Here is a 16508-nt window from a genome sequence, read left to right on the forward strand (position 1 = left end):
CATGGAAAAAGTTGTCACCTTCCTCTTAATCAAAAGTTTTTTAATTATTGAAAGCTTCTCTGTCCTATCCTGTCTTCTGCTGATGGCCCAGTAGGCATGACCTCATTTGCTCATTCACTGCAGACCACATTTTCCCAACCACCGTTGTTTATGCTGCTCTGCTCCAGGCTCAGTTTCCAGGGAAATCAGGTGTTTTTTCCCCTGGGCTTTACTGGGATCAGGCAGGTCACTTCACATGTGGGACAGGCCATGCTGCTGTCTGCAACATGCAACTGCTAATTGGGCATGTGTGTCTCCAGTTCTTTATACACACCTTTCATAGTTATGGCCACATTGGTACTGCTTGCTTTTTGTTTGATTGGAATAACAATTAAGGGCAATTGACATTAGCAGGTCTCAACAAACACACAAGCAACAGATACCAAAGCATCATCAAGCGTGTTCCAGTTTGTCAAAACATTTTCTTGTACATGACCGTAATGGAGACCTGTTTGTGTCCCAGTGAATGCTCCTAATCTGCATGTTACGGGGAATCGTTTAGCCATGGTGGCCATTTGTTTGTTTGGACAATATTACAGGTATTCAAGAAACAAAACACACTGCAGCTAGAGGTGCTGCATGGGAATATTGGATCCTCAAAGGTATAGACCAACAACGGGGCACAGCTGAGCTGGGATGGACTCACAGGCTATCACCCACCAGCTGACCAGCTGCGGCTCCCCGTGTTAGCCCTCCCCCGTCTGTGTGGTGAAGGTGTTGTCTTAAGCCCCAAGGGAAGTAAGGTTAAACCAGGTGGTTTACTTCGATGCTGGAGCACAATAGAGGGTGGTTTACAGCTAACCCGGGAAGTCAAAAGAAGGGTGGTGTCTCACAGAGGAACCACATCTTCTTTTGAAAACTGTGCTCAAAGAGCAGTACTGGTTGTGAAGTATTAAAGGTCTTTAACTTAGAAAACCCTAAACGGTTTGAGATTTACCCACACAAAAAACACTATTGCTGTGACACAGTAGAAATTGAGATGAATCAGCTGGAGTCCTTCGGTGTGTGGGAGCCATTGGCTAAGCCTTTTCAATGCAGTGTCCCCTTCTGGGTCCAAAATACTCTTAATTGATATTGATTCTCTTGATGGGTTTCCAAGCCCATTGTCTTTTGCCCCAGGGAAAGGATATGGCCAAGATGAGGCTTGAGGTGGGTGTGTAATATGGGTTATAATGTTTGGCTGGAGCAAAAGCCTTTCCCTTGGATTAGGGAAGCTGTCAAGCTTCTATGTATGCTTTTAGCTCCCTGTCATATCAGTTGCACCTGGAGCCTTTGGATAGCCCCCTGACTCATAGCAGCTGAAACAAATAAAACAGCAAGACACCCTCCTCTTCCCTTTCTGTACTACCTACCAAGGCTGCTTGCTGCAGCACGCTGTCTCGGTGCATACGATCAATTTAACTGTTGTTGGTGCTTCATACCACATTCAGAAGCAGCAGTTCAGTTCTCACTAAGGATGTGTGTGTCTTGCAGGTTATAAGACCTATGTAGGATGACTCCAAAGGGCAAAACTAGGCTGTCATTTAACGTGCCCTTATGCTTCAAGGATGATACATATAACAGACTAATTATCCTTATTTTTCAGGTTTTGGAGTAGAAGCATTGCTAGTCTGTCTGGGGTTTTGCTTTCTGTAGCTTGCCTAGCTCAACTTGAGTTAACGCTGTTTTCCCTTCTGAGGATGGCCTAATCACCAGCACGTTCTTTTATTTCTTTAGCGGTGCCTCCCAAATTGAAGGAAATGAAAAACCAAGAGGCTGCTGTGGGTCAGAAGCTAGTGCTAAGGTGTGAAACCACTTCAGAGTACCCTGCGCTCAGATTCAAATGGTTAAAGAATGGAAAGGAAATAACCAAAAAAAACAGACCGGAAAATATCAAGATCCCAAAAAAACAAAAGTAAGTACAGACACATATCTTGCAAGCAGGGCTGGGAGCAGTGGGGAGAGTTGCTTACCAGAACACAAGCATTGGGGTTGTTAACTGCAGTATCACAAAACTAAAAGCTGTGAGTTACAGAGGAAGAAAATTTAAGGAAACAGACACTGATGTTGTTTTTCTTGAGTGTATGAATGAAGTGATAGTGTGGTATAAATATTTCATAAATTATTTTCCCTTTTCAATTTATATGTATTTTCTGATAGCCAAGGGCTATATTTTAACCAGTAAACCTTGGAGGCTGACCGTTTTTAAACTACTGACAAGGACAGGAGTACCTTATGTTTATTGTCTAAAATCCAAGAACACAAAATTATCAGAACAATGCAGATTTGGAAAGATTTCTGAGATTTGCTTTGCAAGCTATCTAGTTTAAGAAGGTCTGAATGCTGTCTGCATTAGCTTTGAATGCCTTATGCAAGTTTGCAGTAGTCATTTACCAGAGGCATTTCTGCACATGCAGAACAAGGCATGGGTCTAGCAGATGTCAGATGACTAGCAAAGCCTGCAAATCTCATCCTCCTGGCTGGGGGAAAGTGTCCCCGACATGTGACTGAGGACTAGTGCCAAAAGATGGCCTCGTGCCTTGTTACTGTGGGGAAGGAGAAGAAGCTACATAATGTGTTTTCTGCACTGAGACAGGAGAAGGCTTTTGCTGTCTCTACCTTGCTGTTACTCATCCATCAAAGGAAGCTATGAAAATCTGTTTGAACACAGCCCTTCAGCTCTCGCTTCTGCTCTCTGTAGGCAGGGCTGCTAACTGCTGCAGTGGGCTGTGACCTCCCTTTATAAAAGAAAGAGGATTTGGGGTGGTCTCTGTAAGAAATCTTTCCTTCCAGGGTGTGAAATGTCCCCCATGCTTTTTGTCAGGTCTCACTTCATTAGGCAAAACAGTAGCCAAAATCAAGCAGGCGCTTGACTTTTTAGAGTTATTCAGGTTGAACACCAGACATCCTGCCCTCCCTTGTAGTTTCTCATACCCCAGCCTGGGGCACAATGTGAAAACAGGAGGGTGGCAGAGCATCACCACATCCCCTGTGCCATGGTTGCACAGACAGCAAGAAGAAACCTGTGATGTCTCCTTCCAGCATTTGCAAAATGGAGCTCTTCCAAGTGGCAAACAGCCTGGCAATTTGTCTGGACCCATTTGCAGGGCCATATGTCTCCGTCAGAGTTGTATTTTCAGTCTATTCTGTAAAGAAAATGTTCAGGTCAGAGCCTGGCCCTCAGCTTCCCCAGCAACACAGTGCTGCCTGTGAGGGTAAAACAGTATTTTCACATCTTACATTTGGCTGATGCTGATTGACCAAACTCACTGGATCTGGGATTTCACCTTCTGGGGCTGGGATTTGTCAGTTCAGCATTGAATCAATAACCACCTCCTGCCAGCTCCCTTCTTCTCCTCTGCACCTCCACCCCCCCCACCCCCACCCCCCAAAAAATACTTTCAGGAGCTGGCAGGAAGGAAACTAGCTAATACTTATTGATCCGAGTATGCATGTGAAACATATGAGACTATTTTTCAGCTTGATATGCCAAAACACACTTAAAATTCTGCAAAAGACACATAATGAAAAAAAAAATTAAAATTGGACCTTTTTCAGGAAAATGGATCTGAAGTCCTGTTCTCCCACCGTAAGTGGGCAGAGTGCAGGTTTCAACCTGGATTTCACACTTCTGTGTACTGCCCCAGCCATGAGGGTATCACTCAGCACTGGAATTTCTCCCTTCTGTTTTCTGTTTTAAAATGGAAATGTAAGTGGGAACAGAGAAGCCCTTCCAGTTAGAGATATGAAAGTCACTAGATGTAGAGTACAAAAAGGGGAAAGACCGATTTTCCTTGCCTTTCTGCTTTGAGATTTTAGTTCAGGGACACATCAGTGCTGTGCCATTTCTTCTTTTGCTGTTTACGTGTGCTTCCAGGACTGAGTAGATGTCAAGAGCTTAAGAGAAGATAGATTTTATTTTGATAAAAAGTGGGACAGGCACGTGTTCTAAAACGAAATGAAAACAGGGGGAAATGCAGTGCAAATGAATACATCAAAAGATGTATAGATCACAGTAAACAAAGCTACATTAAAAAGTTTGCATCACAAATGAAAGGTGTATCAATGATCAAGGAGTTTTTTCCCCACTTTTTTTCTGTGGTTTTTCATGAGAGCACATTTATCAATGTTTGTCATGTGCATATGCTGCAATGTTGTTACAATAAGCATTTTAGCATTTATTTTTTTTTTAATATTACCAAGTGTGCGAAACATCAGCTAGGGAGACTAGAGCAGTTGTTGAGCTGTCTGGGATTAATGACTATTTTAAAGGTCAAATGGCTATCTAAAAAGTAGGCTATGTTTCTGAAGAACCATAAGTATGCAGGGTACCACAGTCTTATTGACTTTTTCATTCCAAACACTTTCTACGTATTTATAAAAACGAAGTTTGTAAGTAGTGCCTAATGGCCAGAAGTGACTTTTGGTAATGTCATATTTTCCAAGAAATCTCCTTTCTCATTGTGTGATGGCAGAATAAAACCTGTTCATTGCTGGGAGAAAAACAAATATTTCTGAGTTCTGCCTATTTAGATTTAGTTATTTTAACAAATAGCAAAAATATCTGGCAGATTGATGAAGGGTCTAGCTCAGAAGTTCAAAATTAAGACCTTAGCTTGGCACCTGGAATACACAGGGAAAAGCTAATACTGCAGCTTGGTGTGTATTTGGTACATTTGGCCAGTGTGAATACTAGGATTTGCAGAAGTGGAGCAGGTGCTGACAACTGTGTTTTCCTAGGTTTTTAAGAGTTTAGAATGGCAAGTCTGTGGCAATGCAGGCTTCCTCAAAGCTTAGTCTTCTGAAGACTGCCTTGCATGTAAAATGACCTTGGCAGATCATTTTAATCATCCAAGCTTGCTAGGATGATTTTGGGTTGATTCAGAGGGCGCAGAGCCCTGACATGTGATGACATGACGGTACAGCAAGCAAATCACACTAAATGACTGTGCCCCTTCTCATTACACCGGAAAGTCAAGAGAAACTGAATGAGTTTAAATTTTAATGAAAGGCAGTTAAAGGATTCACTGTTTACCTCAAATTTGTTATGGTGTAAGAGCATGCAGCCACTGAGTTTCTGCTGCTTTTACGATTGGTGATGATTCCTGATGCCATGACGGATTAATTTGTGTGTCCAAGTTCTAAGCTATTCCTTTGTGTCAATGGAGTTACAGAAAGAATTAGGCACCAGACAAGGGCTTTTCACCTGCTAGCTAACTTTCCCATGCCTGTCAAGTTGTACTGGTAACATTTCATTTTCCTCCTATGATTTCAAACCCATGTGAAGCCTGCACATTTTTGTTTTGGGAAGTGTGCTGTACAGAGTCAGGCTCTCTTCATTACATCAGGAGAGACTCCTTTACCAGGGTTGGGTTTTTTTGGGCAGAGTGAAGGTGCTTGCCACTTCACCTATCTCATGGCTTTGGATGCAGTAGTGCATAAGAAAACTTCGCGTGCAAGTGCCTTGTACCTTGGGCTTCATCCAGGCTTAGCCTGGATATTTGCTCGCAGACAGGCAATTCTGGATGACAGATGGAGACTGGAAGCAAAATGAATTCAAGCAGTCAGATAAGGCGGGCTGGGACTGCATTCTGTGGATGTAATTCTTTCCCTTTCATGTATGAATACAAGCTCAGCAGTGCCATAACGGCAATGAGCTGAAGTTATAGCAGAAGTAAATATTACAGGGGGAGGTATTTTCCGGTGTAGAATGGTATAGGCTGAGAAAAGGGCAAGCATTTGAATACAAAATCCCTTATCAGGTGTTTTAAGTGAGTACTGTTAGAGTACTGTATTGCTAGGGAGCTGCTTCGTTTACAGCCATTAATGAGCCATCTTCTGCTCTGATCTTTTTGAATTCCATCCTGCCATGTCTCAATAATATTCTTAACAGTATAAATATGCATATTATTTCCTCCTGTTCTCAGAGACAAAACTCACATTTTTTGTAAAAACAAGGGTAAATTTGGCTTGTTAGAAGTAGATTTGTAAGAAATATGGTTGTTTCACCTATTTTAATATAGTCTTAAAATCATAAAAGGAAGACACAGTTCCCCAACTTTTCCTGCAGGTATCATGTATAACAAAGAGAATAAAAATAAATATGCAGGGGAAAGAGTTTCTTCTAAAAGCCAAGAGTGCCACAAAACTGCTTTGCATCAATATTATTTAGCATCATACAAAGAGGAAAAGAGACTGCAGCAGACATGCAGTAGGTGCCTAAATAAAAGTGATATAGCTAGAGCTGTGCTTCTCGCTTATCATTGTGTTGACGTGATTTCCTAAACATTTACGTTAACGTAAACGTTACCTTCCCAATGTAGACGCCTGTTTACGTTGCCTTTTGAAGCATCCTGAGGCTACAGCCTGCTCTCCGTCTGGACATACGTCTATGAGCATGGCTGAAGCCTAACCTGTGCGATACAGGAAATACCACGTGTCCACACAAGCTGTTAGGCCATGTAGACTACTGCCAGACATTCCTGGACAGGCCCTCAACAGGCTGTTGCAAAGGCAGGTGTGTAGGTGGCTGGTAGAAACATTAAAGAGCAGGCCATATTTTACCGTGTTGTAAGCATAGCTGTTAGGTGCAAAATTTCCATCCAAAAAGACAGCGTCTTTCACCTTCTGGACGCTTCTGTCAGTGTCTCAGCCACATTTTTATCATATATTCATGGTTGCTACCAACTAGAGTCTGTCCAATCATCTGAAATACACCCCAATTAATTAATTCAGCATTAGGAACTGGGCTTCTAACGTCTCCTGAGAAGGGAGCCCAAATAGTCAGCTATTCAGTTGTTTACTGTTTGAGCAAACCTGAGCAAATTGCTAATCCTAGCTTGGTTGCTCCTCCTTCCTGCAAGACCGGTGGCCTCAAGAAAGCAGCCCTTTTTCATGATATGATGGGAAATTCTCATGATATGGGTTTCTAGCAGAGCTGTTGTCTATCTAGCACACTGCTGCCATCCCATGAGGGCCACAGTGCTGACTCTTAGCAGTAAGACCTTCGAATAGAGGCAGGGAAGGCTGAGCTGACAATAAGAAGATATTTGATAGCAAATGGGATAGTTTACTGTGCCGGAGGGAAGGATGGCTCACAGAGACGCATTGGAAAGTGGGATTGAACATTTTGGTTGCTCCAGAAGCCCCCTGCTACAACCGACTTGTCTCTGGTCTGAACCCAGCCCTGCTCAGTGGTTCCCAGAAGGAGTAATCAGTTGTGATTTCTGTACAGAGAGTTAGGACACATGCCTCTTCTGAAGCAAAACAACTCCCCAAATGTTGCTCAGCTAAGCAGTCATTGCTAGATGTGCTGGTGACTGTGAGTTTTTAGATGGAAGGACCTCTGCCTCCCAGGGGTCACGTCCTTTATGTTGGGGTAGGCCAACTTAGGGAAGTCAATGCTCATGCACTCTCCTAGGTGACTATTCTGTAGATAAATGAGCAGGCTTTGCTACAGGCAAAAACTTCCCCAAAGCACTTCTTTTAAACAGAAACTGGGAACGGCAATAATGTGTGTATTTTCCCCAAGCTAGTCACTCTCTACACTCTAGGTAATGGGATTATTGCCATCACATGAGTTGGGGACCCCATGAATGACACCAGAATATGTTCCTACCAAATTAATGGGTAGGCGGGAGTTCTGCATTTTAAAATCTAATCTTAAAACCTTGGAGACTGATTAAATTCTGTCTCTGAGCCAGGAACAAAATGTAGCTTCATGCAAATTGTGCTCCTGCCCATAATTTTTTGTTAGTGCTGGAGAATGATTTACTATTGGGGTTTCAGAGGTTATTAAAGAGAGTGGTGTGTCCTAATCTCATGATTATTTAGTCAGATGTTAGATACTACAATACTTACCCAGAACTCTGCTGCTGGCAATATGAACGTCTAGGAAAGGACAATCTATTTTAATGTTACACCCATCTCAATGGCATCTGGATAGCCAACAATTCAACTGAGAGAGAAAGGTTGTTTTTTCAGATTTTCTTGTAGAACAAAGCAGAACTCAAGCAGAAGAGCATAAACAAGTACCTTCATTTGAGTTCATTAATATGCCTGTTTTCCAGCAACCTGTAAGAGATTATTTTTTTTTATTCTCCCTTCTTTCAAACCCAGATAGTCTTAATCTGTCAGTAAGAATGGAAGACAACACTTTGTTGGGGGGAAAAAAAAAGAGTACATTTGTCATGCAGTGAGCCTTACTCTGGTACAGGATGTTTACGTGTTTTTTTCTGATTTCACAGGAAATACTCTGAGCTTCATATTTACAGAGCCACGTTGGCTGACGCTGGGGAATACGCATGCAGAGTGAGCAGCAAACTAGGCAATGACAGTACTAAAGCCAGTGTTATCATCACGGACACCAATGGTAAGGTTTGACTCTTTATTTTATTGTCACGTTCAGAAAGACCATTTATTAAAGCTGCCACCAGGATAAAAGTGTTTGGAGGAGAGGAAAGCTTTGCAACTGAAGTAGAAGCACTGAAAACTATTAGGTGTACTGAGAAAATTAATGAGGTCTGACTTTTCTGCTGTTATAGTTGAGATGTTTGGTTTTCCTTACCCAGACAAATGGGATGCCTCCTGTGGATCTCAGGAGAGATCAGCATTTTCTGTGGTACACTTTCAAACACCAAGTCTAAGACACAGTCTAAATCATCAATGTAAGAAGAGAATGAAAGGAAGGGAATATTATTCTAATTCCCATAGTACATGTGAGTAGCCAAGGCCCTATAGATCTGTGGGGAAGCTTTCATTTAACCTAAAACATGTCCTAGTCTGAACTACAAACCAGCACCCCTTTCTGTGTCTTTGTATGGTTCTGATTGCCACCATTTTTACTTTCACAGACGTTGATAAGTTTTTCTTTTGATTTCTAAAATAATACTAAGCATGAATGTATCTGAAGGCATATTATTCAAAGGCGTGAATGTAATAGGCTACTTTGATTCAGGTATTGTGATTTAAATTGATTTCTTGAGGAGCAGAGCTTCTCATGAGGCAGATACCATTCAGACTTACTCAAATGATTTAAAATTGTTGTGAATTGCCACTTTTGCAGGGCTCCTTTCCATTTCATTTACAGAAAGTTCCAATTGCTTCTGACAGAATTTCCTAAGTGTTTCCACTGTACGCAAATGCTTTAGCAGTACTGTTTCTCCTTGTGAGTGCATTGAAGTCTGCAGTTCAGCTGAAATCTTATTTCCTAAGTGTGGCATTAACTGATTCAGCTCTGATAATTCAAACTCCAGTGACCAACCAGTTGTGAAGTATCAAACAAGCATGACCTTATTAGCAAACAAAGCAGAAGTTCTGTGCGTATCTAAGATGGGTTTAAAGGTCTTGTTGCAATGGGAATTTACCAGACATGTTTTTCTGTTCTATGTTGTGCTCTGAAACAGGAGATAGGCATTTAAGTAAATTGAAAAACAAACATAAACATTTGCCAGTGGGATTTGTCTTTGGCTGTCTGCTGTTTTGTGATCACACAGCAATTGCTCGACTGTATTCACTTTGTGTATTTGCTGTTCTATTTCATCAACTTAAGAATCTCAAGTGCTAAGATTTCATACAAGCTGTATGGTATTATAATCACAATCAGATGTCAGGAAACTGATATAAAAGATCAAGTGTTATTTTCCAGAATGTTATTAGGAGGAAAAATGGGTAGGTGTTTCTGTGTAGCTTTGTAAATGCGCTTGGTTTCCATGAATACAAATTTTGGTTGCTTATTAGCTGCTTACATGGAAAGCTCTTACACTGTTTCCAAGATACCGGAGTTTCCAAAACTCATCTGTAGCCGCTGTGCCTGGGCAATGATACAGATAAATGCAAAAAAAAAAAAATGCTTGGCTGTCCTCTGTTACTTTCTCACACGAGGAACGGTGGTGTGGCTGGGGAGTGCATGTTGGACCTAATTCCTGTGCTTAATGACATGGATTTTTCAACTTCCTTTTGGGCTGTGCTGAATGACAGTGAAACACTCCTGCTGCAGGGACATGGGAGATTGGTTTTGAATGAAAATATTTGCAGGCAAACCCTGTTATGTGCATTTATAACTAATATGTTAGAATCTATCTAATCTTGTTGTGAAACATAAGTTGTTTAAAACATAGACATGCATGCAAACTCCCTGAATGTGGGACAAACTTGGATACAATCTAAACCTGGCAGCTGGCTCTTGTCTGTAAAGATCTGAACTGGAAACTCAGTGATATCTGAACTGGAACATCTATCTCAGTGATATCTGATAATCTAGAATCAGACATGGCAGCATTCATGGGCTGAATAAATCAATCATGTATATTTTGTTGCCACACATACATCTGAGCCCCCTCTACATATTGTTGCTTATAAATTACCAGTAAAATTGTCCCTCTAATGATGGAATTTTCCACCTGGATTTGTGAAACAGCATAGGCAACATCTGGTGACTTAAGAGCAATGGATCCCTAAGGCCTCAGAGGGCAACATCTGCTTTGCAAACAGGGACAGACCCCCTGCATGGGTGACCTCCTCACCCCTCCTTCCCCCACATTCCCTGACCTCTTCCCCTTGCTAGCTTAATGACAGATTTGGGATCTAAACTCGGTAATGAGCCCCGAAGGGCAGTCATTACTCAGGTCCTATATATCTGTGAGGTCCTGCACTACTCTGAAGAAAAAGAGAGGTTTTTTTTAAAAAAAAAAACAAACAAACCAAAAACAAAAAAAACCCCACACTAAAAACCCAAACCAAAAAAAACCCAAACCCAACACCACCATATTTAGCTTTTACTTGTTATTTCCTGCCAATGGGCTTTTGTAGAACATCTTGTGGTCCAGTGCAGTCCAGGAGCCCCTGTAGAAAACTGTGTGGTTATCTGAAAGGGCTGAACCTCTCAGAGTGGGCAGAGAGGTTGCTTCTTCCACCTCCAGGAGACAGGGCAACAGTGGGTAAGGAAAGATGCACCAGAAGCCTTGACTTATAGTCATACTGACCTGCTCTGCTACGTGAACTGCAACTTTAATTATGATCTTTAATTTAATGACCTCACCTAGTCTTGTTTACTATCTGTGCCCTGCTGTCTGCAAACTAGATTCTCCTTTACCTTTATGCTGGGTGCTTTAAGACAGTGGGTGGATAAGGTGATGGCATTTCTGGGTGTGGGGTTATTCTTTTTTCCACTAAAAGATCAGTTCTTTTCAGTATCAAAATCTTGGGTTTAACTGCCTAGAATTTTGTCACACTTTAACTATTTTAGTTGAAATTTTCTCTGCTGGTATATGACACGAAAACTCTAGGGCCAGGCCAAAGGTCTGAGTAGTATGATGCCTTGTCTCTGACATCAACTAGCAACAGGTACTGGGAAAAAACACATGAAGAACAAGGCAAATATGTTGGGGTTTTTCCCCAAGAATAGGAAAAGCCACACCTTTATCACTAAGGTCATGTCTGGAAATTGCTAACTTCCGTTCCCTGCTCCAAAGCATAGGTAAATGAGTATTTCCCAATAAAACAACTGTAAAAAATTCCTTGTTGTTTTCAGTAAACAAAAAGGTTTGTTTTTCCCTGATCTCTTTCCCAGAAATGGTAAATTTTTCTGTCTTAAACAGTCGGTGCAATACTAACTCCCATCCTTGTTACTGTTACTGTTATTATTAATGTTGCTGTTACTTGAAACTGCCAAATTTGCTCTTGTGCAGGTTTTTACAACACATACACACACACACACCCCTCACACAAACTGTATTAACCTACACAGACTTTTAAATTTTCCCATTTCTACCGAAAGCCCTTGTCTACGGAGCCATACGTGTAGATTAAAAATGCAACAAATATTAGAATAGGTAGATGAACACTTTTTTTTACCAGTCTCGCTAGCAAGCAGTGGGAGCTCTTCTGTTCTTTTTTAATTTGTAATGAGTATAACTTGCCCACAGGATATAAGCTGCCTTATTATTTTCATTCACTCCTATTCATGTATGATCCCCTAAGAAAGACTGTAACTGAGGTCAGAACAGAGGCATGAAGTTCTTCTGGAGGTGTACAAATAGTGCACAGGTTTGCAAATGCAATAGTAACTGCTTTTTTGCATCCTAATTTGTCACCTTAGCCAGGGAAAATTCTTGCAGTGAATTATTTCATGGACTTTCTCATTAACATAAGACCTTACTATGCTTAATAAATAACACTGACAAAATACATCATACCACAGCCAAAGCTTTCCATTTCATGTTTGAAAACTTGCCACAACCCCCCTAATTTAGACAACTAGGTAAATGACTTTGTTTACTAAAGTGTTGAGCACACCGCAGCTCCAGCTGAATGTGGTGTCAGTCTTTTACATCAACACCAGTTGACCTAAATCTTTTGCCTGTTTAAGGATATTTGCTGTGCCCAGCATGTCTCAGGGTGCAAAAGGGTGGATTCCTGCAGGGATATTTCAGAAGTTAGAAGTCTACAGTGCTGGATAACTGCTGGGTTGTGTGCAGGGTATCGTGTGAGTGCTTATCCTGCATATCTGTGCAAAGTGAATTGACACAGTTTGGGTGATCCTTGTGGATGTCTGGGACAACTTTGAATTGAAGGGAACAAGCAGTGCTCAGGTGATCTGCTCAGGTAGCTCAGCTGTAGGCAGAGGCAAACCTTGGCAAACTCATTAGCTACACAGTCAGTGGTCCATACAACCTTCTGGTTTTGCAACTGTAGGACTTGCAGTGGTACTAACAGCTCCAAGTTGTACAGTAGTCAATAAGGATCTGATATTCATCATTCATTAAACTTGAGTTTGCTGTTCCTCTTCTGAGGGTAGCAAGCAGCATATCTTCAAATAGATGGCAGAGAAGTAAGTAAATAAAAACACCACCTTGTATCTAGTATCCATAGAGCATGTGACCAACTATGAAATACTTCAAATGCAAGAAAAGCTTTCAACTCGTGCATTAACCTGTCTGAGACTTTATTAAAGCAGGAGATCACTGCATCTCTTCTCCCTCTAACATAGTTACAGACAACATGGGGCCATAGTTTATTTTTAACAAGCTGGCATAATGGGTCAGATTCTCAGCTGGTGCAAATTGGCATGCCTGGACCAACGCCGCTGATTTGGGCCTCCACGTGTAAAGAAATGCGGCCATCACTCACTCAGCTGGGCATAGCAATTTCCCTGACAGTAGCTTTGAACCTTGCTTTGCAATTTGGCATATTTGAATTGAGGACAGTGCTCTTTTCATCTGATCTAGGGCCGTAGTTTCTTGGAGGACCAGGAAAAAGGCAAAAAGCACAGTGGTTTTAAGAAACAAAAGGTCCGTTTATCCATTGGGTCTCCCTGTGTCCTTGACCACATGTGCCTGTGTGCCTTTGAGGCCTCAGGCTATGGCCTTACTCACCTTCTACACACCTACTCCCTACTCTGCTGTCTGTAGACCAAGCAACAGAGGTCTCCCTCCTGTCACTCGCAAGTAAGATACTCCAGGTGTGTGCTAGCTTGTGCCATTCTTCATATACTTCAGTATGTGTCACCTGAATGGCACAACTGATGCAAAAAGCTTAAGTCTTATATCACTGCCAGAAAGTAAACCTGAGGATGACAGAAAGCTTGTTTGCAGCTCTACCTGTGATATTCATGGTGTTTGAATCCTCCTCAGAGCCCAGGCTGTGGTCCATGTCAGGGTCCTCAGAGCCACCTTCAGGGCCTGAACCAAAATTAATGAGATCAGCCAAATGAATCCCTTCAGTTTGCTCAAGCAGGCTTTTTGCCTTGGTCCTTTGACAAACTTACTGGGGGGAAAAAAGGGATGTGAGGGCATGCAGAGGGCTCTTCACAACAGTAGCTGTCAGGCTGTTAGATGTTTGGTTATCCCTGGGAAAAATGTCTCTCCTGAGGAGAAGGACCTCCTGCCTCCCTCAGAGGCGTTGCTAGAAGCACCAAGGGACAGAAGGAGATAGGATATCTGAGGTAGCCACTTCTTGCTGGGTGTTAAATGTGACAATGAAGACAGGGCTGTGGGCTGCTGTCTCTGTACCTTAGCAGGCTGCAGCAGCAACTGCAAGTATCATGACTGAAAAATGCTTCCAGCTTTTCCACCTTGGGCAAGTACTGACAGCCCCTTACAAGCAACCTCTTTTCTCTCTGCTTCTTATGTTCAGATGGCTTGTCATACAGATCTTTGCTGGCCTTCTCAAGTGGGGTAAAATGCCTCTCCCCATTGTCGTGTACTGTTCTCAGTAAGCAACACACACAAATTTTGCATCTTCCAAATGTTGGCATCCACTGTGAATGTTGCTAACGAAAATGTCGCTACTGGGGCTTGGTAATGTGTGGCTTTGCCACATTTTCCAAAAGTGTTTCTCAGCACATTTCAGGTGTGGGAGGCTCTGGCTGTGTTTTCCGCTGGCAGGGAAGCTTTCTGCTGGTGTTTGTACTGACACAGCTGGGCTGGGGAGGCAGCAGTAAGAAATGATCCATCAACCTCAGCACACGCACTAAATGGAACATGGTTTCTTTAATGGTGAAAGAAAAATTTGCTCCAGTTGTGCCAGATGCTGAGCTACGCAGCTGTCAGACCCGTTCTGTCTCCTGTTGTGACTAATAAAGGTTAACTGCTCAGACAACCCAGCTGCACCACAGCAAACTGCCTCCATACCCCGAAAATGGTCCTGAAAGCTCCCTTGCTACAGACCACTGTGTTCCAAGACCTAATGAAAAGGTTTTGACCTTAATAGTTTCATTTATTATACTCATTTGCATGTCACACATCACTGGCTATCAAGGAAATGCTGCATAACACGTTTTTTCGCATTAGTGAGATGAAACTGGGACATATTACTCAGGCAAATAAGATATTTGCTAAAGAAAACGGTACCAAAATGGAAAAAATACAAAAGGAGAGCTAGCAAGTAAATGAAAATACAGGCTCAACACTGAGGTTTAATGAGAGGGATGCTGAAGGGAAGACAGCTGGACTGAGTTTTGCTTCTGATCAAGTTTCTCTGGACTCTGAAAACAGTAAGCAGAGGGCCACCTGACTGAGAATCACAGAACAGAGTAAAAATATTCTTAAGTTCTTTTTCCTAAATCTCTAATGAGGCATTTTTTTTGTTCGGCCCACCAGAGGATTCTTGGTGTGCCTTAAGGATTCAGGGCAAGACTTCATCCCTGGCATTTGTGACCCTTCTCCAGCTGTAGAGTTGAAACTCATGCAGCTGTACTGAACTGCACCACTAGGATGCTGAAAAATGTTTTGAGAACTTGGAGGCCGGGATTGTTGATTGTTACAACTGAATGGTGATTTGTTCACACCTAGGAAATTGCATACAGTTGTGGGTTATGAGTTCAGCAGCACACAGAGATATGGATGGTGTCATTGGAATGAGGCCTTTCTACAAGTCTGTGAAGCCTAAACAAAGGCTGTCTACTTTCTGCTTTCTTCCATCTGCGTTCTTCAAGACATTAGCAGGGGTATAAGCATGGCAACATCTTTCCCCCTAGCCGTCTGCCAGTTCAACAAGTGGATGCAAGATATCCATGGTAGTATGTCATTAGCAATAGCATGTCTCTGTAGGACCAGTATGGAAGAACAACTTATTTTTCCAGCAAAGCAACTGTCATATTTCTATCACTGAGAGCCCAACAGTCATCCCATGAGGGACTGGGTTTACACGTGTGACTTAGAAGATTTCCCTGAAGTGGCAAGTGACATTACTGGATATACTTACCAGCAATTCAAGTGATATGAACAGGAACATGTCTTTGCAAAATTTAACTGCCTAGAAGCATAAGGAGTGAATACTCACACTGACGCCTTCCAGAAGCAGAGCCATCTGCATGATTTCTCCTGTTGCCACTGATCAGTTATTCCCAGAGGAGAATGAGAGATTGAACAACTGGCTTCTTTCAGAAGAAATGGGCTTTTTTCCTCAGTTGTACTAGTAGACACCATTATTTTTTCATTTTTTCCCAAAAGGAAACTTTTACAAGTTGGTGTCTGATTGCAGCCTCTGCCCACTGAAGCAGAATTTAAGCTTGCTTCTTTGAGCACATTTTCCCCCTTTACCTTGTCCATTCTTGGAGCTGAATGCTGTTAGAGGATCATCTGACTCCACATTATAACTTCTTGTTGCATCTTGTGTTTTCCAGAGAGCACCAGCAAGATACCAGTATCAACAGAAGGGACAAAAACTTCTTCACGTAAGTTGAATTAACAGAGTCTTTCTGCCTCTTTCTCTTCACTTCTTCTTAAAACTGCTTCTGCAGCTCTGAAACTGCTCCCTCTTAGCAGACAACAATTCGCCTATATCCAGCACCTCACTACCTGCATATCACCTTGAATACTGGAGCTACTTCAGGGACTAAAAAATGAATAAAGAAAGGTTAAGCATATTTTTTAATATCCTGGAGCTGTATTGAGGATGCTAACTTGGCCTGCAGCTGTCAGCCTGCAGCAGCGCAAGTGAAAAAGTATTTGTCAGGAACTGTGTTTTGAAAAAGCACTTGTTGCTCCTGT

General features: G+C 42.1%; 1 protein-coding gene across 1 annotated transcript in view; it reads left to right on the top strand.

Annotated features, from left to right (window-relative positions):
• LOC129734658 (pro-neuregulin-1, membrane-bound isoform-like) overlaps nucleotides 1–16206 on the top strand; it is a 165388-nt gene extending 149182 nt beyond the window's left edge. The window contains exons 2-4 of the mRNA XM_055698305.1: nucleotides 1756–1933; nucleotides 8265–8389; nucleotides 16142–16206. Of these exons, the coding sequence (XP_055554280.1) occupies nucleotides 1779–1933; nucleotides 8265–8389; nucleotides 16142–16206 (345 nt within the window). The 5' untranslated portion in view covers nucleotides 1756–1778. The remainder of the gene's footprint in view (nucleotides 1–1755; nucleotides 1934–8264; nucleotides 8390–16141) is intronic.
• Nucleotides 16207–16508: the final 302 nt, after the last annotated feature.

This window comes from Falco cherrug, chromosome Z (assembly GCF_023634085.1).
Source record: "Falco cherrug isolate bFalChe1 chromosome Z, bFalChe1.pri, whole genome shotgun sequence".
Classification (NCBI taxonomy): Eukaryota; Metazoa; Chordata; class Aves; order Falconiformes; family Falconidae; genus Falco; species Falco cherrug.